General features: G+C 38.7%; 2 protein-coding genes across 3 annotated transcripts; one reads left to right on the forward strand and one right to left on the reverse strand.

Annotated features, from left to right (window-relative positions):
• Positions 1–2,582: 2,582 nt before the first annotated feature.
• tmdd1 (transmembrane and death domain 1) lies at positions 2,583–5,484 on the forward strand. Of its 2 annotated transcripts, none has more exons than XM_085260020.1 (5): positions 2,583–2,697; positions 3,069–3,260; positions 3,566–3,685; positions 4,527–4,670; positions 5,151–5,483. In XM_085260020.1, the coding sequence occupies exons 1-5, from the start codon at positions 2,628–2,630 to the stop codon at positions 5,384–5,386; spliced, it is 762 nt and encodes a 253-aa protein (XP_085116146.1). In that variant the 5' UTR covers positions 2,583–2,627; the 3' UTR covers positions 5,387–5,483. The 2 variants fall into 2 exon arrangements, with proteins under 2 accessions (XP_085116146.1, XP_085116147.1); XM_085260021.1 differs by having other exon boundaries at positions 2,692–2,767; positions 5,151–5,484.
• A 7,240-nt stretch (positions 5,485–12,724) lies between these two features.
• On the reverse strand, positions 12,725–19,634 carry LOC146551185 (solute carrier family 26 member 9-like). Its single transcript, XM_085259558.1, has 21 exons — positions 19,510–19,634; positions 19,162–19,301; positions 18,926–19,036; positions 18,604–18,779; positions 18,337–18,501; positions 18,098–18,250; positions 17,886–17,968; positions 17,644–17,791; positions 17,445–17,558; positions 17,247–17,324; positions 17,045–17,140; positions 16,847–16,953; positions 16,690–16,759; positions 16,511–16,603; positions 16,283–16,420; positions 15,883–16,134; positions 15,307–15,361; positions 14,808–14,944; positions 14,005–14,064; positions 13,005–13,092; positions 12,725–12,924 (listed from the first exon to the last, which is right to left on the reverse strand). The coding sequence occupies exons 1-21, from the start codon at positions 19,632–19,634 to the stop codon at positions 12,896–12,898; spliced, it is 2,418 nt and encodes an 805-aa protein (XP_085115684.1). The 3' UTR covers positions 12,725–12,895.
• Positions 19,635–21,122: the final 1,488 nt, after the last annotated feature.

Consider the following 21,122-nt stretch of genomic DNA (forward strand, 5'->3'; position numbering starts at 1 on the left):
CAATCAATATATACTGCATTGAAAAACTGTTTAATATGAATAAATTTTCCAAACCTTGTGCCCAGTGTTTCTTTTTTTTCTAAAAGTGCAACATCTCAAATCATTACAGAGCTATTATACCACCCACACCCGAGTTTCCGTGGTTCTCAGCCCCAAAGCATGATTTTTTTTCATTAGCCAACATGGAGAATTTAAGACTCAGCCCACACAAACAACCTTTACTGTTTGGCAAATGAAGCTTATTAACAATTTAAAACATGCCCTCACTGTAGCCCACACATTAAACATGTTTCTTGGTGCTAGAGAGATGCCTCTCCACTACTCCCATCACACTTCTCTCCAGTAGCGCACATTAAAGGGAAAGGCAAAGATAATAGTCTTTGCTGCTTTACTTTTCCATTCCTGAGTGTTACACTGTGCAAGATTTCAGCATTTTGTGATGCAGATTCCATGTGTGGGCTATGCTTTGCAGCTTTTATAAAGTCTATAACTACAGGGTTTTCTTCTCTCTCTTTTTTTAAACCAGACTTGGAGATTTTAAGAACTGTGTCATTTAAAATAAAGCATTGCATCTCAAGGTTTGTGCTCATCTGTCTTTATGGCAGGGGTCTGTCTGAAATAATAATAACAAAACAGAGCTAAGCAGCATGTTCTTGGCTCATGGTTATGCATGTGGGTACATGCATGTGAATATAAACTCAACAGTGGCTGAAGCTTTTCACAGTGGCTTGAAAAATATTAAGATTTTTTCCAAGTGGCCTCTAAAAGGTTTTAGACATTTGCACTACCAGGCTTTTAAGTGCATTGCTACAAGCAATGTGGGGGTTTTTTCAGACAGCAAACAAACACAATTGGGACAATAAAAAAATGTGCAAGCCCTGATGAAATGCCCCCAGACACAGACGAATAACAAATCAAAGGAAATTCATGAACTCTTGACCTTTACAGTGAGGGGATCCGGTTCCCTGTGTTTTGGTTTGGGGGCGCATCTCACTGGGATTTTTTTGGTTTCAGCATTTTCCTTTAGAAGAAGCATTCACACCTAAATCAATGCAAATTAGTTTTGAGTCAAATCCTATTTTCCTTTGAATAATTATTTTTATACTAATGGGAGTGGTCCACTCCAGGATGACAATGTCCTTGTAAACAGGACACAAGCAGTCTCTAAAATGTTTGATGTGTATGAAAATGGCAATAATGCAGTGGCTGAATCTTTTGCCTATGCACGAAGGCACGAACGACATGTTACACCATGCTCTCCATACTGATGTTGCCCGAGTCAACATGTAAGTAATGTGAAAACACACCCCTTGTGTGAAGCATGCAGAATTCATGTCACTATGGTAACAAACACAGCTCAAAACAGTAAACCAAAGAACAAACTAACAATACTCACATGGCTCCTACATCTCCCCTACATCAGACTTAAATCCTGTGAAATCTTGTGAGTCAATCCATCCACTATGTTGCTACAGGGAAGTGGCATCTCCTTATGCACGCTTATAAAAGAGAGTGGCCAACTGACAGTTAAAATCATCATAATGCGCTACATTTTTCAAATACATTTCAAGCAATTTGGGTTGTGATAAATGCAGGACATTTACTTATAAGATAGGATTATTAAGTTAACAAAAAATGTGTGATTACCAAAAACACATTTGGGGTTGGGGGAGGGTGTAGGCTTCATAGCCAGCTTGATAGGAGGTGTTCAAGTTGGAGCTATAATAAGTGACAACATCCATAGATACAGCTGTAACAGGACGATGTGAAGGGCCAGTGAAATGTCATCCTCTGTTGACCTTTTTACCAGTAAGAAAAGAAGTATTAATGTAGAGAGGAGGGACACCTTTTCTGTTCAGTGCTAGGACCAACTCCTCAAATCACTTCATAACAAGTGAGGTCAGAGCCACTGGGTGATAGTCATTTAGTCATTGTATCTTTTTTCAGCACAGTGCTTGTGATAGGGCTGTCCACAGGCTCTTGCTTCCAACAAGCCAACTTGTGCGACTGTCTTCCAATCAAAAGTTGTAGCCCTGAGTTTGAGGATGTTGCATGATCAAGGTTGTCATTCATTTGTAGCCATTGTAATAAGTTTTAAGTTTGTTTTTGTATTATTCCTGTTGAAGTTTGGAAATAAACTAAGATGGTTTTTAAGAAGTGGGGGGTATGTTTATTGTCTGTCCCAAATGGGAAACAAAATAAATGACCTGTAGCTGCAAAACACCTGAAAATCATGCCTAATAAATCTTCTAATAAATCTAAAGTATTTTTAATACTCTTTTTTTCTTGTTAGAATTTTCCATTTCCCAAAATGATAAGTTGTTTTTACTATTGTTATGGTTGCCAGGACATCTTTGTAAAATAGATTTTGTAAACTCAATGGATATTTTTGCTGTTTAAATAAAGATTTTTTTTTAAAAAGTTGTTAACTATAACCCTTGACATACAATAGATATATTACTAATCCAAAGATATTAATGAATGATTAACAAAAAATAGATTCCAGTCATATTCAAAACAAAACTGACTCAGCTACATTGTTTACATTTGAATTCTAGATCATTTAGACTTTTTGGAAATAAACATCCTTGATTGTTAGCAGCATTAAATCGGTCTACACAGCTGACATGGACATTTTGAAATTTTGTTTCTCTTTCTTCTTTCTGCTACACAGTTCAACAGTCGGAGAGGACACAGGTGAGAGAAAATGTTCTTATGCTGGGTTCGTATCCATTAGCAGACAGCAATACTGGAGCTGACACAGGAAGTATGAAATTTGTGATTTTCCTGTTCTCTGTTATAAAGTATGAATTATTGAGTTTCTATGCACTGCAGATGAGAAGGATAAAATGACAGTTTCACGCCATAAAAGCAGCACTTGTTAATTGAAAGCACAGCCGTGCTGCAGAAATGTTCTGTTGTGTCTGCACCATGCTTCATTAAGCATGACATTTAATGTGACAGCAGCTGATTTCAGTGTAGGGTCACGTTGCCATGTTGTTGGTTAGACTGGTGGTCTTCCTTGAGTTTATGCACCGCTTTTAGTAGTTTGTGTCATGGCTGTTTAGTGGCGGAAGACATTGATGTCCAACAACTGGAACGTTTAGTGGAGATGCTGACACCTAGGGAGTGTGAGGACCTCCTGTCTGCCCTCTCTCACCCAGAGGAAAACATATTTGAGCACCTTCAGCGCCTCTCGCCAGAAAAAAATCTCCTAGGTCTCCAGCCTCGAGCCAAGAGAGAGACGCCTTCTGCTCTAGGTTAGCTAAACTTCTACATCTGAGGATGACAGCAACACATAAGTCACAAGCTTCTTATTTATACATTAAACATTAAGTGTCACTCTTCATTTCAATGCAAAAATAAGTTATAGAACAAATAATGCAAAGTTAACTTTTTAGCGAGAGATGAAAAGACGCTATGAGCTGTAATAAGGTATAAAGACAAAGCGCACCTTGAAACCTGTCTGTTTCTCACACAGCCAGCTCAGCTTAGAGAGTTTCTGGCAGCAAACTGACAGTCAAAGAAAAGTCTTTCTGAGGGCCATATGTTTTGTGTTTACTAGATAGTGAAGCCCAGTGCCAAACGGCCCTGACAGACTGGCTGCTGAGGTACGGCAAGGAGACCTACTATGACAGGCTTTCACGTGCCTTGCATCACATCGGCAGAACAGACATCGCCACTGGTGAGAATAATGGTGACTCCTGCCTCCTGTAGCATGGAATCATTTATTTTTAAACAGAACAACTGTGTTGTGCTACTAATGTAGTGGTTTTCAAATTAAAATGGCTGACTTTTTATACACAGTACAGTGTTGTTGATAGGAACAAATCCCTATGAGCAGACATCACAGCATGTCCCTTGACAAAAGGAAATTAGAACAAAGCCTCATTTGGGTACATGGCAGTGTATTTTCAAAATTGGTTTATTTCGGTCAAGAAGGCCTCCTCAAGATTTTAACAACAGTGTATAATTGCTTCATTACTCTGAGATTTATTTTAATTGGAACTTCAAAAGTGGCATATTTTGCAGAATGCCAGTCGTTGGCATGTGTTGCAGTCCAGTGTGCACACAAGTCCACAGCCGAGTGGCGTTGGGTAGAGGGAGGTGTAAATGATCTGACAGAGGACTCAGTGGAGCTGACACCAGCCACAGAACAAACCATCTGCTCCTTTCATCAGCAGCTTTGGAGTGAAAAAAAGACAAGGAAAGGATAGGAAGAGATGAGCTGGAGTTTGGGGTGGGGTGGAGTGGGGGCCTTGATGGAAAAGCCTGGATGCAAAATGTAGCAATTATCTTACACTTGATTGCATTTCTGAAGAGCTCTACTCATACATCGAAACCTCAGAGATTCATTTTGTTTTATTCTGAAGGACAGCAGGAGCTCTCCTGCTAGAAGTAATTATGGTCATTGCAAAAAAACAACAATCAAATCCAATTTTACAATCTTTTATAGGATACGTAAACACATTTATACCTTGAGATGCAGAGAAATAATGATCGCTTGTGTTATTTTGTCTTCACAGAAGTGGGGAAGAACATCAACCAGGACAAAGCCCTGAGCCTGAAGCGCTATGTTGAAGATTATCACAAATATGTCAACTCTTTAAACTTTGTTTCAGACACAAAACACCAAAAGCGCGGACACCAGAGGGTCAGAAAAAGAACGGGTATGATCACTTAACTCAAAGCTTGAATTTTTCACTTTTGAGCTTGGTAGATCATAAAACAGGAAAACATGATAGACAACTAAGTCTTAGCATCTGTGTCCATGCTAAGCCCAGATCTGTGACTACAGATGTCCAAAGGAGATTTCTGGGTTATTCCTCTGGAGACTCCATGAATGACAAATGGTATAATGTTTCACTGAACCCTGAATCTATTAAGTGTTTAGATGAGATGACAGATTAGATTTGGTGGTCGTGGGCATGCTTCCAGCTCATTACTTCTCAGTATCAACACTCTCGCTATACAAGTAATATTTCCCAGGACAGTTAGGAAACCCAAAATGTAATTATCACCTGTCCATTTCGTCAGTCTCCTGGGTGCTTCATTCAAGTTAAAACTTGACAGAAATGCTCCCATAATCCTTTGAGATGGTAAGTGTGTCTGTCCTGTTTGTGCTGTGTGTGTGTCTGTGTGTGTGTTAGTTAGCGATCTGACATGGCGTGACCTGGATCTGATTGTGGAGCAGGTTCGCGTCCCTCCGTACCAGAAGGGGCCTTTGGATGTAGCTATGCCAGTATTGTACGGTCTTCTGTTGGGCTTCGGGGGCACCTTGCTCATAGGCACAGCTTTACTCCTCGTCATTGTCCACATTTCTCATGGAAGGCTTCAGAACTGTCACTCCAGAGCCACCAGCAGTTCCAGCAATAAAGCCATGTAGTTTGGGGAGCTTCTGGAATGTCAGATGTAAACATTCCAATTATCAAAAATGAAATAAGTGTACAAAAATAAAAGCTGAACATATTTTGTCTTCTTTGGTTTTGCTGTTCTGGTAAGTCCTGCAGAGAAATATGCCTGAAACATTCAATCATCACCAGAACCAATGCAGGACCTAAATATCGATTCTAAATCACTACTGCTAATTATGATAAATGTGACAAGCATAATGTAGTTTGAGATCAAATAATTATCCTTGTGTGTATTGCTAGACTGGTAAGTGTTATTGTCTTGCCAGTGGGTAGATGACTGGTACTGTGACAGATGCGCTGGAACCCAGCCCTTACACCAAAGGTTGTTCCAGTGTTACTGTGATAGTGATGCCACCTTCCATTTCCCCTCCAAGTGACGGCAACGTGCCCGTCTGGCATCGAAGAACAACTAATTATCCAGCCTGGCGCCTGCTTCCCCGGAGCCTGCCGATACCTCCACAGGCAATCCAAAAGACTAATAACAATGACAATGCTAGCAGACAATGGAGCACTCGTTGTGATGGCAGCTTCCAGCGGGTGACAAAGCCAAACAGAAAACACAGGGCTATATTTTTTGAAAGTGTAAAGTGGGAAGGACTCTTAGCAAGCTGAAATAACTTGATATTTGAGATGCAGTAAGTCAGTCCAGAATTTGTATCGGAAGACCAACAAAATAAAAATGTCTAATTTCAAATTTACTTTGTTGACATGTGCAAGTTTTAATTAAGAAAAGCATTTTCTCAGAATATTTTTTTTACTTACTCTGCTGAGACAAACAGTTTCATAATTGCAAGATAGAAAACAAGCTCACGGCGCTGGAGTACTTTCGAGCTTCTTGTTTCTTACTCTAACACTACTTTCTTCGTCATAATTGAACTAATTACTTCATTATACAAATCTGGCCTAATGTGCTTCAGGAGTCAGACAGCTTGGATTAACAGTGGCACTAAGTAGCAATTACCGACTATTAGTTCATAAATCAACATTTAAACAAATTATAGTGCCAAGCAAAGCTGTATGAGCAAAGCTCTAAGACCAAAAGTGTGTGCGGAGTTTTGTTGTATTACCGAAGCACTGGCCTAAAATCCTAGAACATCGTAAGGGTTCCCTTTACAGTGATGTCATTTGAATTCGAATCTTCTTGGTTTGCCATAATATTCAAATGCATAAGGCAATTCACACTTCTTTGACTTTGATTTTGAAAATAAAGATGCCTTACATTGCCAGAATTGTAGCCTTAACCCTGTAGCATGCAGTAATGACATTTTGTAACAGTTTGTCTTTCTCGCCATGTGTCTTTAAACAACATTGTGTTTCACCTTCGTCGCTTAGCTTCCCAGGTGGCACAGTAAAACTCTTCATGACAAAACTTCCTCTGTCCTTCAGTTTTCCCCTGCTGGCTGTTAGGATCTTGCAGGTGCTGAGTATGACAGGTTCACCTGCTGTGGGCTCACCCGTATTTCTGTAACCAGTGGAGAGGAAAGCCAGAGTTCTGTATGCCTGAATGACTCACAGAAACAACATGTCACAAGGGGGCCTGCATCATAACTGTGACACTCTTTAGCATAGAGAAGGTCCCACCAGAAAGCTTAGTTTCTAGTTACTTTGTCAACTAAGGTTGACAAAGAAAGCTATGAGCACACCATGATCTTGTTGAGGCATCCTTCATAACTGTAAAAGGATACAATGTGGTGCACCATTTTAGATTCTATAAAGTAAAGCCTGATCATGTGATTGGATTCAACCCCATCCTTTAAGATTCATGTCATTTCCAGAGATCCGAAGAATAGGCCAGCGTTCATTTCAAGCCATTCTCATGCAAAGGATGTAGCAATCACAGATAGCATGGCTGAATAGAGAGAGAATGTGACATGAAATTGACATTTGCAGCCAAGACGATGCCAGCGTCTGAAGGTACGGTTTCCAGGCATATCCATTCTCATGTTAAACAGAAGGAGGGTTTTTTTCCTGTGGTTTCTTTGGGTTATTTAATAGTTTGTGGACCAGCTTATCAAACTGGATTCTCTGAGGAGGACACATCTGTCTCTTGTCATTGGCTCAGCTTGGCATAAGGAGTCAAGTGTTTGTCTGGATGAAAATGTAGACGGACTGGATGTAGCGCGTGCCAAGGGGACGCTCAGACAGAGGGCTGCGTCCTTGATGTGCTGAGGCTGAGCGTTCTGCACCAGGGCCTCTGGGGTGTGCTTAGTGTCACTAAAGGCTTTAACTTCCCCCTCCCTCCATTTGCATCTTCATTCATCTGCAGGGCCACTGAGGTGCTGCAGTCCCCACTCAACCATCACCCTGCCTTTGCTCAATATATATGGATCACAGGAAACAAGATCACAACACCAGCTCTTTTAAAGTCATACTTTTTTTAATCGCCTCGACTTCAGCTTTCACAACTTTACCTTTCATGGTTTCCTTGGGGGGGGGGGGGGGGGGGGGGGGGGGGGTGTCTGAGACTTCTTCAAAGTTTCTTAGTGCTGATCAGACAGGAGGATTTTCTGGGTTGACAGATATAGCCACAGTGCCATCCTGTGGTTATGGCACGTCAATACAGGATTCTGCATGATCATTTGATTGCGTTTGTGAATGGGGTTGAACCCTACTTATGAGCAATTTTTAATGGCTATAATAAATGTCCATGTTATAAAAGCAGAAAATAATGCATATTGTCATTTATCGTTTTAAAGTGAGTTTGTATATTGCGTTTATTGCTTTAACTCCGAGAGCAGCCATAGAAAAGCAGTTTCACCTGCAGTTGTCATCTAATAAAATGCAAGAGAAAGGTGAACAGATGGTCATAATGTGATGCAGTTAGAGTTTTAGTGAGTCAGGCACACTGAATCACTAAGCAGTACTGTGTACTGTTGTCACAATAAAACGCCTCATATGCCTAAACATAGTAAATGGCCAATGCTGAAACTTCAACTTCCACCATAAATCTCCCTTTATTTTATTTATTTATTTATTTATTTATTTATTTATTTATTTATTTATTTTTGGGGGGGGGGGGTGTTAAAGAATAAAAAATATCTGGTTGCACTATTCTACTGTATAGAATAGTGCATTGTGTGCAGCAGTTTACATGTTAAGATAAGCATGATGCTTTCAAATCAGGGAATGTTAATACATTTTACAACAGATTAAGTTATTTTAGCTCTAATTTAAGACTTTAGAAAAAGTCATCCCAAAGGTAGGTTGAATTCCCCCAAAGAAAGGTTATGAATAACCAAGAGGTGAGCAACAGCAAAGTCATGGTAACATCTGGTAAAGGGTTTTCAGTAATGGCTGCTTGGCTTGTCTACTTGTGGAGATAAAAGCAGAAGATTTCTCCTGTGTGTTTCTGACAGGTGTGTTTCCTCTGAGCCAGAGAAAGGCAGATTTACCCATGAGACATCAGGCATAAAGAGAGCAAGCCAAACTGGTCTCAACTGGTCTGGTATTGAAGCCCATTCCTATTCCTATTCCTATTTTTCCTATTTTCCCCCTTTTTTCAGCTTTCAGACTTGCATTTATGGAAAATTTTATGGATCACTTTCATGTAGAACTCACTGGGATGCTAATGTGTTTGTGTTAATGATTCTGCTATATTATGCAGCTGAAGCAAGTGGCAATTTCACTAATGCTTATGCGGTTAATGGTCTCAGCATACTCCATGTGACAGGCATTTGTAGGCACCCAGTTATGCCTAGTGATGGTCTCTAAAGTCAAGTGTCTGTTGTGCTGAACAGTTCGGTTCTAAAAGTCTGAACATACAAACACTCCATCAGTGCTGATGGAGATCTTCTAAATTGGGCTGTGAGCTTATCATTCAATTCTCAAAATAAATGAAATAATTATACAGCAGCGATTAAATTATCATTGTGTAATAACACTCATAACACCCCTGATGACATGCTGCAAAGCATCATGTGGCTCTGTTCTACACTCTGTGTAGTCTTCTAATGACTTCTCCCAGCATTGCACCACACTGCGTTGTTTTGCATTGTCTTGTCTAATACTTGTCTGATACTGAAGGGCTCAGTAAGGAGCCAGAATCTATAGTCATCACTTGTTTTTTGGCGGGGGGAGGGGGTTGGTTTTTGTTGCGTTGTTGTTGTTTTTAATCTAGTAAGAGACAGGAACGCAAACAGCACCCCCACTCTGTTTAATGACTTGATAGGATGATAAAACACCTCACTTGCATACCTGTCCAACACAATAGCTGCAAATCTGTCTTGATTAGCAAGGTCAAATTTGTGTATCTCTCTAAAGAGTTATCTTCTTGTTGCAAGTTTGTTTATGATACTGTTTATGAAATTGAAATCACACAATTAAGTTGTTAAAAACAAAAAATAAAGCCAACTCTGAGTTTTCAACAGAAAAATTCTGCTGTTTGTAGTTTCAATCATTTAATGAAGGTCAGTGGCTTTTGAAATAATTAGTTAGCATTGCTTTTGCTTTTAATGCAATAATGGTAGCGTGTAAATTCAGTGCATCTACAAGTTGATATAGGAGGAAAACAAAAATGGCAAGAAGGTTGAACAGCATCTTCAATCAGATGTGGGGTCCTGGCTTAATTCAACTATAAATAATTAACCATCTTTCAGTTAGACACGCAGACTTAATGATTTTATGCCTTAATTAATCACAAGAGAACGTTCCATTGTTGGTGCATTTAGTTGCTGCTGAACTACTGGAATGAGACAATAGGCAGCATTAATTAATACCAGATATCACTGGTCACATTTGCTCTTTGCAACTCTGGAAACAAACCCTGTCCAAAGACAATTTGCTGACATTACACAATCAAGATTTATGATGCCCCAGCTTGTTTGTTAATGATGCAGAACAGATCCCCAAACACAGGCCTGTAAAATGCATATGCAAAGCACCAACTGCTGTCAATTGATCAATGTCAGACAACAATTATTTAAATTTACAGAACTGATATGCTTTTTCTCCATCATCCTCATTTCCTCAGATGAGGCTCACAAGCCCACATCCAATTTGCACAACAGTCTTTGGCTTCCTGGGTCTTTATCCAAGCGCTCCAATTTTAAATCTGATTTTGAAAGGTCAGAACTAAATATTTTCTCAGGGAAGGCGCTTCATAAAAGTACACGAGCGCTAAATGACAAGGTCCCATAACTCAATGAGAAGATACCCTCTGACACCATGCAATTAGTCTCAATAGTATGAAACCACTGGGCGTGTAAACAAATTTAATACATAAATCTCTTGGTCTCAGATTACTAAAAGGAACCTTGTTAATTAAACCATCATGGTCAATGAATGTGCAAGGGGTGTAAAATAAATTTTTATGTGAACTTGCTATTATAGGATTAAGAAGCTAGTCCATTATAACAGCATCTCATTTGAAAAGGGATTTAGCTGGAGGTATTTCATAGTTCAGTGTAATCATCGTTTGACCTCCAGAAAGGTTTGGTTTTTTTCTACCTATTGCTTCATTGATAAAGAGTAATTATGGAGTAATGTCACAGTATCAAGGGGGTCCGATTGAAAATAGAAGTAGTCCAAAGTCTGTTGTTCAATTTGAATACGTTAGAAAGGAATAAAATATGATGGTAACTGTAAAGTTGTAACAACACCAAATAAGAAAAAACAGTTGCCCAGAATTCATGGGTGGGTGCATAGACGATGTGAACCAGTGGCTTGGGGGTGTTACAGTATTTTAATCCCTTTCACTCTGAACAATTCACAAAAAGCTGCAACCACACGATTTCAAAAGCTATGACTGACATGTTTCTGTGATCCATATATTTATTGCATACATTATTTACTGTATTCTGTTACTTTTGTTTTTTACAGTATGGAAGCAAATTAAAAGATTCTCCTAAAGTGCAAGAAACTACTGTGTATTAAGTCACCTGGTGTTTTTAAGCTAGGCCTGCTTTACACACAAACATGTGCATAGGCCTACAGTATTGTTACTGTAAAGTAATTTAATGCTCAGTAATGACCACTGAAATTTCACAATGTTACTGCAAATAACTCGTTTAATTTCATCGTTCAATCATTTATTTTTGAGATAAAAATAAAAACAACACAAATGAAGTAACATATTTAACTAAAAATACAAAGAAAATTGATTTAGGCCAACAATCAATATTATCAAAATTTCTTAGCACAGGGAAGAGTAAGTAATGTAGATGCTTACTAAGTTTGGGATTTCTACATGAATGTGAGGGACTTGTCTTAACAGAGTGTTGTTTTTGTATTGCAATGAAAGACATCTTGATTCATACCAATAACTAATAACTTTCATAATATAACTGAAACTCAAAAACATAACATTTATAAAAAATAATAAAATTAAAAAAAACATTAAAAACTGGAAATTAATTGAAAGTGATTGAAATTAAATACTACAGTAATTTGAAAAATAACATTTTCAAATGACTTTATGAAGTCCTCACCAATACTGGAGCTATAGGAATTAAGAGGAACAGCCAGGTACTGCTAATCAAATGCATCTGATTAACTGATGGTCAGTAAGTGTGACTGCCTCTATAAAAGAATACATTTTGGCTGTTTATTGGTTTATTCAGGTGTACGTTAACACATTGCCACAGTCTGCATGTCCCAGCAAATTCAAAGTCAAACCATTCAATGTTCAAAGAAAATGAAAAATAACATACCAAGACCTCAGTGAGCATGTTAAATGTTGAAGTTAATGACAGCACCATTAGAAAAAAAAACTGAGCATGTATGTTTTGGAAAGGTTGACAGATAAGACTTGAGTAGATATGTTTGACCACAATGCAGAGAGAACCAGAGAACCACGTCTGGTAAACCAAACATATCAGCACAAATGGTAAATGGACTGGTTCTTATATAGGGCTTTTCTACTCTATCTGAGCACTCATAGCACTTTATACAGCTAATTAATTCGCCCAGTCACACAAACACTTTTTATAAGCTGTTAAGTGCTCACTATCTAATATTCACACACATTCACACTCTGATGGATGCATCGGAGAGCAACATGGGGTTAGTATCTTGCCCAAGGATATTTTTGGCATGCAGACTGGAGGAGCCTGAGATCGAACCATCAACCTTCTGGTTAGTAGCTGACCTGTTCTACCACCCCAAACAACCCACAGCCAAACAACCCATACCAACTGTCAAGGGGGGTGGAGGGGTGATGATTTGGGCGCCTTGCTGTCACTGAGCTGAACTCCTCTGCATTTCAAAGGACTGCACAGACTCCTTTGAAAACTTTTTTCTAATGAGTTATCACATGTACATAATAAAAACTGCTATACTGGCTAAAGTTAGTACAACAAATGAATATAGTGGTCTATTAGCTTTTGCTAGTGTTGTGTATGGAAAATGAAAAATGACAGAGAGATTGCCTTTTCTTACACAGTACATTGAAACATTTATAGTCAAGAAAAGTAGGACAATAATAGCTCATAACCATATGTCAAACAATAGTCAAACTAATTCTTTCAATCAAAATATCCCTTAATTTAAATCAAATCAAGTCCACACAGGCAGCCTGAAAACAATGAGGCAGAGAAGAAAGAGAAGTGTAAGCTGCAGGTGATGAATTAAACACAAACACACACAGACACTTACATGCATTAAGCGATGAAAGACTTTCCCAAGGCTCCAAATTAAAGCTGATGGCCATAGAAACCTTGTAATCACTTGTGGTGCCAATTTGCTGCAGAGACGAAGGGGAGCAGAGGAGCAGATGTGTGCCAGAATACCTTAGGATGATTTCTTAATAGCGTTATAAATCCATTCATGCATCACAGGCATACCAACACCACTGACAGCCTGCTGTTAGACTAGACACCACAGGCCTTTAAGCACCTGCTACACAAACACAAGTTATGTGGCCCACACATTTCTCTTTCTTACAGTTTATACTGGCGCAAGAGGCAACAATTAAGAGTGTTATTTGGTTGTTGTAGCTCAATTCTGCCTTATGGACAGTTATGAAGACGCTGATGCTTAACAGAGTTTGCAACAACAAAGCCATGAAACTGCTGATACTATGTAATCTTCCTTTCACTTATGTTTAGCCTTTTGCAGTTCCTTACCTCCACAGGGGCTTAGCCAGACTGCTCAGCTAGTTGTAGCTCACAGCTGTGGCCATGCACACTCTCATTTAATTAAAGGAGCACTTCTGTATGACTGCGCAGTCAGCAGTTCACTCCTCGGTTATTGTAAAAGGTAGGCAAACTGAGCCCCAGAGTTCCCTTCATTAGCACTTGCTTGTTGCTAGTGTCTCTTGCGCTAGTACGTGCCACCCCCTGCCAGTGACGTGAAGTACTGGATACTGCCCCTGATTACTGATCAAGGTAGAACATAGGAAAATTTTAGATAGTCGGATAAAAGATGAAAGTTTAAGCAGAGGACGGATTTTGGCAAGAACGCATTTCATAAATTGCAGAATAATGTCAAGATTATTGACAATATCTTCAGTATGTTTCTTCTGCTCTTGTTCACTTCAAAACATTTCCTGCAAAAGTAAAGTGACTCTTAGACACAGAATGTTCGCTACAGAATTAATAATAAGTAGGTGAACCTGTCATTTTGTATCAGGTTGTGCAAACAAACGTCAGTGTACCTGTTCCAGATCCTTCTCCTCATTAATGTTAAAATCAAGTCCGTGTTTTGCTCCCTGGGCCTGCAGCCAACAACATTTCACATATTTTAGTTAAACAGGCTTGTACACAATGTGATTCTATTAATACTGACAGACATGCAGTAAGACAGTTGGCATACAATGAAATCTCCTTTAACTGTGTGAAAGCAGTTACTCCAAAGTGCTCTTCAAAGACCTAGACTTTTGCATTACAGAACTAAAGTATACTTTAAAATCATTTGTTATCCATGCTAAGTAATATTTTTTTATCAGTAACCAATTTTTACAGAGCTATTTTACTTTCTATTTAGAAATGTACAACATAATCTATTTTATTAATCTTCTGAATTAAAAAAATATTAACAATTTTCTACCTTTTCACCTATAATAATTTGCTATTGTCTTCCATGGTGTGTATGTCATGTTAGATTAATAAAAAGGCTGCTCTAGCTCATGTGACAATGAGAAACAATATGAGAGACTAAATCAGATACAGAGCATACAGCATGTGCCATGACCTTGGTGTAACGTACAGCTTTGTTTGTTGTGGCGCTTACTCTGTCACAAAACCCTGTGATATTTCTGTTTACCTTTGCTGAACCAGATAAGGTGACAAAAGCTGTACTAAGAAGAGGAATTTTTCACTTAAGAAAAAAATATATTTTTCTCCTCTGTTTAATCTGTCCCCATATCCCTAACCTTAGAGGCTTTAAACAGCATGTGTTTGTATGTGATGTTTTGAAAAGGATTTGTCTGATAAGGTTATTTTATGCAGAGAGGCCTACCTTTGAGTAGACTTCCCTCTCTCCAGAGGTCTGCTGAGCAAACAGAATGGCATCATGAACAGAAAGAAAGAGATTACTGCGGGCAATATTGCCATCTTCAAACGCTCCCCCGGCCTCCAGTTCTTCATACACCTGGGCTGAAAGTAAGGCAACTAATATTATACAGGGACAAAGACATTGTTAAACGTAGTGATTTTGCCTAACGCGCCTGTAGTATTGTAATTACAATTCTCTAAGGCAGGAAACAAGAGAAAATTTGCAGCTTTAAAGTAATCAAGCATGATAAACTACAGTCACTGTGGATCTTCCCTTTATCTCGCTGGGAAATTGAGATTACCTGCACAAAATGTTAAGCAATGTCTAACTTGTTTTCCTCTGACAGAGCACGTCACAGAGCTAATGGACTCAGTGCTTTATGAATGATTAGGTCTTTGTTGCCATGCCAACTGTACAGAGTAGCCAACAGGTGTGAACAAATGCAGGTAGTTTAAGATTTTACCTTGAACGTTAGCCAGGTACAGTTTAATGCCCAGCATCGTGTAGCCCGAGTTCATCTGCGTGGAAAATGAAAGAAAGAAAACCTGTCATGGACATGCACATACATGAACTTACAACGAAATCCAATTATTAATGCTCTCATAAAAAGGCTCGGCTGAACAGCATCTGGCTAACTGAAAATGAAATATTTGAGAAAAAAGTAAGGCATCCTTTCATGATTCAAAAACGTGTTCAACGCAGGTTAGAAGCTCTCTTTTTCTATTTGGACATAACTGCCTCAGTCTCTTTGATATGAGAATATCAAAATGAGAAATTCTCTGAAATTATAATTTGTGTTAATTAACTTAGCTGTTAGACATCCATTTTATATTATTAAACATAATAAAACCCCTTTCAAAAAACTTTTGCTGCCAATTTAAACTATTTTCCAATCTAAAATAACTGCATCTTTAATCTTTTATGGTTACTTTCTGCACCATAAAATTTTTTTAAAACATTTAGTGTACTTATATTACATTACATTAATCCTATATTGTATTAATCCTGACTCTGTTAGCACAGGAGAGAACTTTATAACCTTTATCAATGCTTTTATGCCCATCAGGTCTATGAAGCAGACCCCCGCCATGTCGAGGATTAGGGTGTGGAAGGGCACTGGCTGAGGCTCCAGGGTGAGAACAGGGGGACTGGATGGCTCTTGGTCAGGCAACTGCTCACCAAGTTCAATGTCATTACAGTGGAAGTTGACATAGCTTGTAGGAAGTTCAGCATTGTTGGCACTGCCATCGTTCATATCAAAGTCATTTTGCAGTTCAAGCTGAGATATGGTCTAGATTTACAGGAAACAAATACAGAAAGGTACAGAAAGGTCACAAGTTGTACTTTCAGTGAATCACCTTTAACTCAGTGGGATATATATCAACAGTTGGATGGCCCGTAAATTACATGAGTCTGATGTCATATGAACTTGATCCTACCTGAGCTTTCATGTTAACCAAAGAGCTGAGTTTCCGCCTTCTTGACGTTTTGTCCTTATCTTGTTTCACTTTTTCCTTCTGTTCTTTGTCCAAGAACTTCTGCCTGGCCAGGATAAGTTTGCCAGGGTCCAGCCCAGTCTAGGTATACAAATACTATATAAACATCTACATGTCACATGAACACATGGCCAACCTTGCCTGACGGGAAAAGTGGCCATTTTGTCTTACCTTCTTGATGACTCTCTGGCGAAATATTTCCACATTTGCAAAGTAGATTGGTGAGCAATAGTTAACTATTTTCACACCTGTTACTGACATGACCTGTGGAGTTGTTACAAAAAAATGAGATGCAATTCACCCCAAGTAATTTCTTATGGTAAAAAAAAAAAGATATATACTTAATATACCTTGCTGTACGTCTTTGGATTTCTGTAGATATCTGTATCCTTAATTTGAACAATTGTTGAACCATTGCGACTGTAAGGAAAACGTAGTTATGAAAAACTAAAACAGTAGAGCTCATTTTTGGTTCAAATGTACTACATGTTCATACAGTTTACTCACAACTGTGTCTTGAATATAACTACCAGGATGGAAAAACTCACTCCGATAGCAACACCATAAGGCAAGCTTAGAAAGAATGTGGCCAAGAATGACACAACCCACACACACTAAAAAAGAGACAATAAGACATGAAAAAAATATAGTAAAAAAAACCCCACTGCATTATGCTTCAATATCATATCAAATAATTTAAATTACACAGTCCAGTTTGCTCTTCTTCCATAAGTAAAAGGGATCAGAGAGCTGTAGGAGCGTGTTCTTCAGGTTTACTGCAATCAACGCTCCAAGCACTGACTTGGAGAAACAAAGATAACTGAAGTTACTTAATATGTCTCAGTTGTTCTCTTACGTCTGTATGTTTTGTATGATATTTCAGGTTCACACTGTTATGTCCACTTACTTTTGGGAGTGGCTTTAGATAGATTCCCAGGGCGAGCATGGTGACCATTACTACTAGCATTACACACAGACTGGCAAACTACAAGAGAGCAGTAGTGCAGTAGTTAGGGGCTTTGGTAAACATTTGCTGTATTTATAGTCCATACTAAATCTTCCTCAGTAGGTTCTTAGTTATAATTTGAGTATGATCTGCACTCACTTGTGAAGTTCCTCCAGCACTGTCAACAGCCAGCGTTACAGACAGAGCACAGCAGATCACATGGATCTTAAAGAAAGACCCAAGGAAATTGCTGCAGCCTAGAGCCAACATTTCCTATTCAAAAAGACCATTTCAGTGTTGACAAAAGTGAAATAAAATACACTTCTTACATTTTTAAGAGAGATGCAGTTTTTCAAACCTGGTTGGGATTCACATCATAGCCATGCTTAGCTGCCAGTGTCCTGCCCATAGCTAAGTTGATGACGTATCCGACAATAGCCAGAGAGAAAGCTGTGCTCAACATGTCTTCCCACTGACTCACTGTTGGGAGGATCGGTGCAGGAAATCTAGAAAACAGAGACAAGAAACAAATCAGAGTTAAACATTCTTTAATGACTTTCATGAATAACAGTAGGACAAAAAAGCTGATGTCTGCTTTACCCCAGAGGAATATTGCCCACAATGTCCATGTGGTAGATCTCAGGAAGATGCAGCGGACCTGAGATGGCTGTGGCCACCACCACCTGTGTAAAACAGGAACAGAAATCACGCTACATTCTATTATATACTGTTAATTCTCTTATGTGCACCCAGAAAAACATCTGTGCAACAGCTATCTCAAATATCTAAAAGAAAAAATTTTAACTACTTACGACGATGATCTCAATAGGAATAGGGAAAGGAAGTTTATGACGAAAGTGGAAACCTAGTTCTTTCACCACAATCAAAACTGCACTGCTGACCAAAGCAAAGACTAAGGAGGCTATATTGGTATCAGGAAGGCCCAATATTATATCCTTGAGAGTCTGTTTGGAAAGAAATCATTTTCAGCAAATCATAATTTTGCAAAGTATCCGATCATATTTTCTTTAATAATGAATGGGTAACTTACATATATAACAGCCAGCGGACCACTGTAAGATGGCACTGTGATGCCAAAGATGTACTTGAGCACTGAAATTAAGATTTGCAGTCCTGCAGCAGTCATGAAGCCTCTGACAAACGACTCTGACAGATAGATGGCTACAAACCCAAACTGCATGAAGCCAAGACCAATCTGCACAGACATAAATCATACTCAGTGTGCCACCTTTAAACTATATCCCATATTCCTTTCAGATTTTACCTTAAAGGACTGAGCTTTTAGTGGTATAAGTACCTGTATGATTGCAGTGAGACAGGCCAGAGTACCAGATATAGCCAGACGAACTTCATTCATCCTGTCAGTGTCCACTACTGTGGCATTAAGAGTGGCATTGAAATGACTGAAATCCGACTCAGGGGCTAGCCTAAGACACACGATTCCCACCATAATGCTGAGAACAGCAAAAGTACCTAGACATAGAAAGTAGGGTGTCACATCTATTTTCCTTGCCATATTGCAAAGCGGGCAAAGTCAGGCTCAGTGCAGCACCATGCAGCTCTGGTAACTTATCACTGTCATCACACAAAATTGCTGTAGATAAATCATTCTGATTTACCTGGGACCATCTGGTGAGCAGTGCCCATGAAGAAATATGGGATGAGGGGGAAGAAAGAGGAATAGAGACCATTGACAGGAGGAAGATTTGCAAGGAGAGCAAAAGCCATGCCTGGAAAGAAAAGAAGCTGTCAAATAAATAATAAAAAATAACACAAAAACTGTTATCCACTCCACCAGCTAGCATCAGTCAAAGGCTGTTATACAGAGTTATCTGAGAGTAGAAGATTGACTGACCTTGGGGAACCTGAATGGTGCCGGCGCTGACCCCACTAATGACATCACACAGCAGGTTTTCTTTTACTTTGTACTTGGGAAGCCAGCTTAGAACCGGCAGGTGTTTAAGTAACAATCCTTTGAGCCTGGGTACAGAACATCTAACACAAAAAAAACAAAAAACTGTCTTAGAAGATCTCTGGTTTTCTGCTTGTTCATTTATAAAAGTCAATAACACACATGTAAACTTGAGTTCTAGTTATGTATCCCCGTGCTTTTGAATATAATACAGAGGCTTATCAGAAGAGTTTGTGTGAGAGAAAAGCACGTTGTTCATGTTGACTGTGCAGTAAGATTGCAGTTCGGTACCTGAAGAGTTTCTTTACTTTTTCTCCAACAGGGAACTGTCGACTCTTTTTGTCAAATTCTCTGTCAAAGTCAGGGAGGTTATATGCCGGCCTGTCAATCACATAACGTGGGCTTTCCTGTTGCATGGCTACAACATAGCAAAATATATTAAGCAGGCAGATATTTTATGCAATGTCTTCAAAGTGAAATTTAACACATTAATATAGTAAGTCATTTGGTGTCTTTTTTGTTTAAATTTGTCATTAATTCATGAAAGTATCCATAAAAACTCAACAGCATACCTGGAACTTTATACTTCACCTTTCCCGATACTAAACCTGGCCCATATTTTAAGTGTAAGGTCCTTATCTAACCTTGATGAATGAAAGATCAGCCAAAACTTCACGGGACTAATAAAATGTTTGATCTACACTGGGTAAATAAAAGATCATGCACAAGTTTATTCAGTCCTCGGTAATCCTTTTCTCCATGCAGGAGAAAAACTTATGTTATTTTTCACCAGAATGACAATACATTATGAATACACAGATATTTTTACTTTTTATATTGAACAGATGATCCAACAGCTGTCAGTTGTAATTGTTGTTATATTTTTATAAACTGTTAAACACTAAACAGGAAAAGAAGATTTTAAAGAAATAAAGCTAAAAAGAGATATAACTGCATTAAGAAAATGAAATTAGATTTAGCCTTTTTGTCTAATAAATAAATCTCCAATATGGAAATACTGTGTGAATAATATATCTTATCAATATCACAACCTAGGGATATTACATTACATCTCTTACATATAACCTGTTAATGTAAATAAGCGATTCCTAACAACTGGTGTATGCCTGTAGTGTGACTGATTGCAGCTGACTAAAATGCCGTGTGTAAAGGCAAACACAATTAGACAGATGTTAAAGCTCAACATAAAAAAAGAAATTTTGTTGTACAATGTTAAATAAAAAACAGAAATTTTAAGACACTGTACTTACTTTTGCCTTGCTTACTCTTGAAGCACGTCTGCAGATGTTTGACTCAAATGAGACTTGTTTGATTACTTTTGAAGTAATGCTAAAGACCTTCTACACCTGCTGGGTGGAGCTTAAAAGGATAAAGCCTGGTGCTGTGAAATACACTGCTCAAAAATTTAAAGAAACACTTTCAAACACATAATGAAATCATAAGGATGCCACATCATTTAATGAAAATTATCATTATCAAACCATAGATGGCTGAATTCAAAGACAACAAAAAAATCAAAGTGAAAAAATAATACAGCATGCAAGTCCATTATGCTGAATTTTCATTGTAGCAACTCAAAATTGTATTCAGATGTATGTGAAGGCCCAAGATATGCATACGTGACAACGTCAGGGGATGCTCCTAGCGAGACCATGGATGGTGTCTTCTGGGGATCTCCTCCCATATCTGGACCAGATGACTAAGCTACTGGGCAGTCTGAGGTAGCATCGAATGGACCAAAACATAATGTCCCAGAGCTGTTTTACTGGGTTTCAGCCAGGCGAGTGTGAGGGGCAGTTAGCTATTTCAGTTCCTTTATCTTTCAGGAACTGCTTGCATACTCCTGCCACATGAGGCCAAGCACTGCCTAGCCAGTAGAGGTC

Source organism: Mchenga conophoros, linkage group LG20 (genome assembly GCF_057382185.1).
Source record: "Mchenga conophoros isolate Kocher_MC1m ecotype Shallow Benthic linkage group LG20, M_conophoros_male_GT1.1, whole genome shotgun sequence".
NCBI classification, from domain to species: Eukaryota; Metazoa; Chordata; class Actinopteri; order Cichliformes; family Cichlidae; genus Mchenga; species Mchenga conophoros.